Source organism: Bubalus kerabau, chromosome 10, assembly GCF_029407905.1.
Source record: "Bubalus kerabau isolate K-KA32 ecotype Philippines breed swamp buffalo chromosome 10, PCC_UOA_SB_1v2, whole genome shotgun sequence".
Lineage (NCBI taxonomy): Eukaryota > Metazoa > Chordata > Mammalia > Artiodactyla > Bovidae > Bubalus > Bubalus kerabau.
Window position 1 is genome coordinate 32,486,085 of NC_073633.1, and position 8,767 is coordinate 32,494,851.

The following is an 8,767-nucleotide window of genomic DNA, read 5'->3' on the forward strand; positions in this document are numbered from 1 at the left end:
GGACTGCAGCACTCACATCTCCTTTCAAGAAAAAAACCTCCTTCAATGAATGTACTTCACTGACAGCTTTTAGCCAGTACTGTTTTACCTTCCACTGCAACGTTCAGAGGCCAACTCTCCCATGGCTGCTCTCAGCAAATGACTGAAAACATGGATGTTTTCAGAGTCAGAACATTCCTGCTCAATGTGGAATATCTGTAACGGACTATCTTGACTGTGGAGCTCCTCCCATCAAATCAATTGAGACTTTCTCACTGCAGCAGCCTGAGGCTCCTCCACCCAGTTCGTTCTCATTCCTGCTCTTCTTTCAGAGGAACTGCACTGGAATTTTGTAATAAAGGCTTTCCCTACCTACTACTACTCCATCTCATTTGCAGATAGTTCCTGAGGAATATATAATTCTTTCATGCTGCCTACTTCACAGAGTATCAGAACCAACCCTAAACCTGGTTTTAAACATGAAAGTATGTGATCAAAATATGTAACAGGAGTACCATAGTTTAAGGGTTACCACCAAAAATTGAGTGATCAAGCAACAAATTTGTCTCAGACACAAAATCACCTCCCCAACTCCCATGTTGGGGAGATGTTATGGTAGAACGTACTATAAGTATAGGTCATTTATTGTCTGGAAAAAGTGATACTGTTAAGCTAGGGAAAAAATATTTTTTTAATTTAATAATAATATCCATGTAAGAATATTCATGCTTTTAAACTAGTAGCCATATAAAACTAATCAATATTCCTGACTTTTGCCAAGTCAGTTTAAATAATAAATCATGTAATTACACATTCTTATTTTTTGCCTCACCTTTCCCTGTAGTCTATACTCCTAAAATGAGGAGGAAAACAGTCAGTAGAGACTGTACTCTTAATTTTTAAACCCTGTACCTATTGCCTTCCCACTCTATAATTTTGCCTCCCTGGGAACAGTAAATATTTATGGATTCAAGTTTGCAAAGAAATGATCCTCAATTCACTTAGTTGTTTCTTCATTGCTTTCTTGTCTTGAATTTTCCTCTTCCACACAATTCACACTTCATACACTGTACTATATTATTACTCTGGTACAGTGTATGTTGGAAATTTGATCTCTGGTTATAATCTTATTGGAGAAGGAAATGGCAACTGACTCCAGTATTCTTGCCTAGAAAATTCCATGAACAGAGGAGCTTGGTAGGCTATCGTTCATGGGGTCACAAAGAGTCAGACACAACTGAGCAACTACACACTATAATCTTATTATTCTCAGACATTATATTCCCATCACTTTCTAATCCACTATTTGTCTAGCTCTATGTAAATTAGCCAATATACACATGACATAAAAAACTTTGTTTGCCATTTTGGCCAAAACAGGACTAAAAACCTGGAGCTAATATCTCCAGAAAATAGATTCACCTTAAATAAATAGCTTCTCTTTCCTTTAGATGGGAACTGCATTTTCTAGACAAAAAGGATCCCAAGCACCAGCTCTACAGATAGAAATCAAAAGTGATCCTACAGTGAAGCCCTAGATAGGATGAGCTGTTATTAAGTGGTTTGTGAAGACTGTGAAAAATACCAGTTACATGTTGCCTTCTACTAAAACAAAGTTTGTCTCCAGAGTTCTATATAGAATAATTTTAGGTGTTAAAACTCCAAGTGAAAATTTTGAGTTTATATTCACTCGATCTTGAAATTCCCATATTTTCAAATACCAACTCATTACTTCTCAAAATTCTAACTGGGATTAGCAATTAACAGCATGTTACTGTATTTGGTCTTTAATATATCGATGCTGAACAGATATAATCAATTTTAATAATGGTATCAATAATTTAATGAACAGCTATAATCTCAAATTAGAAAAAATATTGTCAGAACCACATAGTCACTACTCATAAGATCAATTGTTCAATTTCCCGATTACTCTGTTCTGCATCTCCTGATACTTGACCCTTGGGAAAAGCCAATGTTCATGACAGACCTAATTTCTATAAAAAACCAATAATGGAAGAGATATTAGTCACTGATAACCATGGTAGGAACGGTTTAAATATTATACATCTTTAACAATAATGATAAATATAAAAAGGAGTCAATATACTTGTGTTTCTCAATCCTTTGAAGCTGCTGAAAGAGAAAAGTGAGCCTGTGCAGGTAGGAGAGAACTCACTCTTAAATTCTTCAGCATCTGTCTCCATAATTATCACTTCCTTTTTGACTCTCCACAATTTATTTCTTTTTGTTGCCCTTGTCCTTTGTTAATTCACCTTATTTCCTTTTCACTCATGTTGTTTTATATCCTATCGTCCTATTCTCATAGTTAATACTATCTTGCACCATGAACATAAAATATCCTTCAAAGCTTTGTTTAAGTATAGCCATTTAATCCATTCCTTACTCAAACAGTATGGTTCCAATCTGTTCCTATAAAAATATGATAAGTAAACTAACATTAATACACATTGTTCATTTTATTTCCTTTCAAAATAATTCCAGTTGGACTTGGTGATACAGTTAAGATTTTTTGCATCTGTTACTCAATTGTCCTCTGGAATGATTGTACCTCTTCACATGCCCTTCACCTAAGCATGAGAAGCATTGCTTCCTCCATCTCACAGCAATAGGGGTTGTTTCATTCTGTTGAGAATAAAATGTAAAACTGAATCTAGTTTCTGAATTTGAATAGGACAAAGACCTCTTCCACCTTGCTTTAAAAACTAATTCAGAAATATTTTATTAAAATTTTATAATTTTACTATTAGATTTAAGGTTTTTAACTATCCAGAACTTACTTTGCTATAAATATGTAAGATGTATTATAAAATTTGAGGTTTCCAGTGTTGGGCTACATGTTTAACAACTATTGAATACTCTGAATGTGTTAAGTAACTCTTTACTTTTCTATATAATAGCAATTCCTTTTACCATATATTAATTTAATTTGTATCTAATTCTTAACTGTGCTTTGTTACATTTATGTTTTCAAATTTAGTCAAATTATTTAGGTTAATTAGCATAGATTTATGATATACTTAAATATCTTTAGAAAACATTTCTTTTCTCTCCCAAATGCCATTTTGCTATATTTTCAAAACCTGAGCTTTTAAATGAACTTTTGGATCACTTTTTAATGTTGCAAAATAACTCCACTGAACTTTTAATGAGCACTGCAATTATTTTACAGATTAGTTCAGTGACAATTTATATTTTTATAGCCTGAAGCCTTTAGCATGGTTTTCTCCATTAGCGCGGTTTTATCTCCATTTTGTCTGTTTCAAATATCTCAGAAAAATTAAAGGTTTTTTTTCAATAGAATGCATACATAGTACATATGTTTAATTTACAAATGAGATCTTTCTTATACTTTATAGGTTTTTGTTAAATTCATATATTTGTTTAAATGATTTCACTAAAAAGTTTTTATTAGAAATCAATTTTGAAATTTATTCAGTAATATTTTGATATATTCATACCCTAAATTTTCTATATAAATATCTTCTGAAATCAAATATTGCTCATCTCCTCTCAGATATTTTGTGATATGCTGTGGGATTTCAAGGATTTTCTCTTGATAGACCAGAGTCTGTAAGTGGGAAAGCCATGTGATTTTATGTGACTTTAGATAAACATCTGTAATCAGACTATAAATGAGTTGGATGCAGGGAAGCATGGATCAGATAAATCATTCAGACAAGGTAGAAAAATACGAAGTCTAGAACAACAACATAAAAAAAATAGAAATGAAGAAAAGAGAAGTGAATTGAGAAATATTTGATAGTAAAAATTATACAATTAGAGATGGAAAGTGAAGTACAAACAAGAGTACCACATAGGTGTCTATACTGGGGACCTGGGGGAATAGTAATAATATTTATAAAGGCATTGGGGTGGATGTAATATGAGTTCAAATTTCGATGTGTTAACTTGAAGGTGCAGGTGGACTTCCATTTGTATATGCTCCATAGAGCTTAGATAGATTACTCTGGAGACAATTGATAAAGCTACTGATACTGATGTGACCATGTAGATACTAGAAGGCACAAGAATAAAGACCATTATGGGCTTTCATTAAGTGATTCAACATGCATTTTGGGTTCCTGATTCCTTCCTAACTTTTTGCTATTTCTTTTGTATATGGGCTTTCAAGTTGCATGATTGCTTCACTCTCAGGCATAAAATTAGCATCAAATGGAGGGGGAAAATGGGGTGGGAAAATCCATCTGCACATGAAGACCTTTCCTTTTATTGTGAAAGATAGTTTTTATTGGTTTACATGTTGTTGAAAAGTTCCAGACTACATGCTCCTCCTTACAAGAATCCATGGCCAAGGAAAATGCGATTACAATATCTGGTTTAGAAAAACCATATAACATGCTCTCAAGCTGGAATAGGACTACTCTCTCCTAAAACTGAGAGATTGTAGTCCATTAACTGCAAAACTTAATTTTTATTGACAAAGAATGAAAAGGTGAATGGCTTTAGTGAGGCAAGAACCAAGAGCAGAGGGTGGAGTCACAAAAGAGAGACATAATAAACAACACTAAACCTCACAAGGAGATTAGGGTAAATAATCATTGAAAAGTGATTATTATATGATATGTTGAGAATCCAGAGTTCTTTTCTATAAATAAGAAATCTGTGGATACCAGTATTAGCTAATGAAGTATGAGAATATGCTTGCCAATGAATAGTTGGGGGAAAAAAAGGAATAATAAGAAGGATACAAAAAATCCAGAGGTTTTATTTTTTTTTAAGACAGTTCACTGAACTAATAAATCAAGGAAAATATAAACTTTAAAGTTCATTGATGGATCCTCGGGAAATATCTAGGGTATACTTGAAGAGGCTGGCCTTTGAGAGCACAGTGCCGTCAGGAGGGTATGCATAATAGTACCCTAAACCTATAGACACAGTTCTGGCTCTTACATTTGATCCCGCTGAGACTCAGCTTCTCCATGGGTAAAATGAATCTAATCAAATAGTGCTTATCTTATGGAATTTTATATAGGTAAAAAAATCATGTGCTTATTACAGTGCCTTGCATGAAGGAATCAATAAATGTTATTAATAACAACTTTATTTTTTAAACAGTGGTGTTTATTCTATTATATCTAATATTTTATTTGATATACAGGCTAATGCAAGCACAATTACAGTAATGTATTGAACAGAACATTATGAATAATCTCAATCTGAGCCTCTGACTTCCCAGGTAAATCACACACACATATATACAAATAAAAACAAACAACAACCACATACTGGGTTAAGCAAGGTGAAATACAATTACTTAAATAGTTTTGGCTGAAAGATCTCCATTTGACCAGTGAATAAGAAATTCAGATAAGTAGGATGACAAGTTAGTATGAGAGCATTAATGTCAAGGTAACAGAAATGGCTGAGCCTATTCAGCTGAGAGAATACCAAGGTCAGTAGTCAAGGAAAATGTCTAGCAATTCTTGAGAGGCAAAACAAAGTAATTATCTTAATAATGGAATAAGAAGGAATGCAACCACAATTATCCCCATCTGAAATATTCATTTTTATCTCTTTATGTAAAAATTCTCCTGATCATCAAAATGTTTCTATGTTGTTGTTTTTTTTCCTTTATCCAATTAAATTATTTCACACTCAGGAAAGTGGAACCCACAGGAAACACTAGCAAGAAAACTGGAAGTCTGCCTTTGTACTACTGACTGTGATTTTTCTTTTCCTATTCTCAGGTGATTTGAGAAAGAGCTCTTCTGCCCAAGTCAATGGATAGACCAAATGATTCTGTTATTTCTGAGTTTGTGTTGCTAGGATTCTCTGGTTCTTGGGAAACTGCACTTTTTCTTATGTTGATATTCTCCTTGCTCTATATAGGAATCATCCTGGGAAATCTCTTCATTTTGTTTTTGGTAATTTTGGATTCTCACTTACATTCTCCTATGTACTTCTTTTTAGCCAACCTGTCACTCATTGATGTTGGCCTTTCCTCTGCCATAGTCCCCAAGATGATTACAGACCTTCCAAATAAATACAAGATAATCTATTTCAAAAGTTGTATGACACAAATGTGCTTCATTCATATCATGGGAGGAGTGGAGATGGTGTTACTCATAGCCATGGCATTTGACAGGTACACAGCAATCTGTAAGCCTCTTCACTACTCAAACATCATGAATCCTAAAATATGCATTTCATTGGTAATCACTGCCTGGGTAGGTGGGGTGATCCATGCTATGTCTCAATTTGCTTTCATTATAAACTTGCCCTTTTGTGGTCCTAACAAAGTAGACAGCTTTTATTGTGACTTTCCTAGGATCATAAAACTTGCATGCACAGATGGAACCAAATTTGAGTTTATTGTTGCTGCCAACAGTGGTTTCGTGACTATGGGCACCTTCTTTCTGCTAATCCTTTCCTACATCTTCATTTTGGTCACTGTCTGGAAACGTTCTTCAGGAGACTTATCCAAGGCATTTGTCACTTTATCAGCTCACATCACTGTGGTGGTTCTTTTTTTCACTCCATGCATGTTTCTCTATGTATGGCCATTCCCCAAATCATCAGTTGATAAATATGTGTTCATTGTTGACTTTGTTATTACCCCTATCTTGAATCCTTCCATATATACATTAAGAAACAAAGACATAAAGGTAGCTATAAAAAGATTGAACAAAGAGGGACATTATGCCAGATTTTGCTGAGTAGAGCTGTGTTTGGAACTCTAAAACTATCCATCTATCTGTCCTTTAGATATCTACACTAGGCATCTGATATTTAACACGGCCAGATATGGACATGGCATCTACCCCACTGAACATATATATTCCTTCAGCTCTGTAGAGAATCAGCTCTTTGCCTTAACTGCTACTGGAAAAGTGAATCCAACAACAACAACAACAAAAGGTTATTTTAGTATACAGTATCACTCTTTACTAAACCATATTTATAATTAAAAATGTATCATCTTGATAATAGAAATAATATAATGACATCTCTTCTGTTTCTCATAAGGTTTGAAAATAAGTGACAGACTTGCTTTGCTGAATGTTAGGAATCATCACGTAGAATATATGTAGAACTAGTAGATCTACCTAGCTACTCTTTAGTGTTCCCTCAGAAGAAGACCTAAAGACAAAATTTGATTATGGGTGACTTACTTGAAGGATGAGATGGTTGGATGGCATCACCAACTCAATGGGCATGAGTTTGAGTAAACTCCAGGAGCTGGTGATGGACAGGGAGGCCTAGCGTGCTGCAGTCCATGGGGTCTCAAAGAGTCAGACATGACTGAGTGACTGAACTAAACTGATTTACTTGAAAGCTTATTTTCAGAAACATCATTATTTAGCAAAGTGAGACAAGTGAAGAATGTAAATGTAGCTGGCGTGTAATCTTACTGTAGCCCTCTGGGGGACTCTATAAAGTCTGAGATTTAGAAATGCCCCAAGTAAGGAAAGGAAGCTGGAGTACTTCTTTAATTTCACCTTTAGAGAGTACATTAATTCCTTGGCATACCCAGCCTTTCCCACACAGGATACTGTATATGTGAGAAAGCCAGAAACAAGTCATCAGGTACACTTTCAGTTGCTGGCAATGGGAAACCATATCCTTGTTTGAAAACAATAAATGTCCAGGCATAGTCCACTTTAGTTCCTGTTTAACTCTATTTTATCCTGTCATAGACTCTTCAAAATGGTGGTTTTCAATTTCACAAAAGAAAGACTCTAAACAGGAGAGACAGGCTGTAGCAGCATTGTTGCTCCTCACTGATATTTCCTTCCATTACCCATTTAAATCCCCCTCATCCTTATGCACTTCTTCTGATGATCCATGTTGCTTACCCGTGAGATGACCCAGTTAATTTATGAGCATTTGAGTTGCTGGTTAAAATGTTCTTGCCAGCCTATTGCTGCTACATTGTGCTTTTACAGTTACCATCAACCATGGAGCCTAGAAGGATGTCTCATTTTAGAAATATTCTTCATTGTATAACCCATTAAGAAGCAACAACCCTATCTTTATCCAATATGGGATAAAAATGAGATTACTCAGCCTTCCGACTGTTGTTCTTCTAACATGAGGAAACTCAAATGACAGAAAAGCAGCTAAAAATTGTTTTTTAGAATCCATACTATGTCTCATCAAAAAAAGCATTCTCCCCACGTCAGCAGATCCTACGATTTCAGGAATAGAAAACACAAACTGCACAAGAAATTCACTGAAATTCATGGTAAGAGATACTACTGTTTTCTCTGTCCCTTTGTTTTATAGGGGAAGATCCCCTGTAGAAGAGCATGGCAACCTACTCTAGTATTCTTGCCTGGAGAACTCCATGGACAAAGGAGCCTGGCAGACTATAGTCCGTGAGGTCACAAAGAGTCAGACGAGACTGCACAATTAACACTTGCAAAGAGTCGAACACAACTGAGCACACATGAACATATTTTATCGGTAGGGGACATAGCACTTATCTAAAGACAGTTCAAAGCATATTATTTTGAAGCACAGACCCCCAACTCTGCAGTGTATCATCTTCAAACTAGTGCCCAGATTGTAATTTTTTTTAATTTTATTTTATTTTTAAACTTTACATAATTGTATTAGTTTTGCCAAACATCAAAATGAATCTGCCACAGGTATTGTAAGTTTAACAGGCTTTGCCAATGTGTTATCAGATCTCAGTTGTGCAGTATATGATAAGTTGAATTGGTTCCCTAGTTATGTTTGCTTTTGTGAATTTTCTTTGCTATAAAGTGAGCACTTTCAGCCTAAGGAAATATTATGTATG

General features: G+C 34.8%; 1 protein-coding gene across 1 annotated transcript; it reads left to right on the forward strand.

The window, feature by feature from the left end:
• The first annotated feature begins 5,744 nt into the window (after positions 1 to 5,744).
• LOC129620537 (olfactory receptor 4F21-like) lies at positions 5,745 to 6,680 on the forward strand. The gene has a single exon (XM_055536352.1). It carries the CDS (start codon positions 5,745 to 5,747, stop codon positions 6,678 to 6,680), a length of 936 nt encoding a protein of 311 aa, XP_055392327.1.
• The last annotated feature ends 2,087 nt before the right edge of the window (positions 6,681 to 8,767 follow it).

Coding starts and splice junctions, on each gene's coding strand:
- LOC129620537 (XM_055536352.1), top strand. CDS start 5,745: ATGGATAGACCAAATGATTCTGTTATTTCTGAGTTTGTGTTGCTAGGA.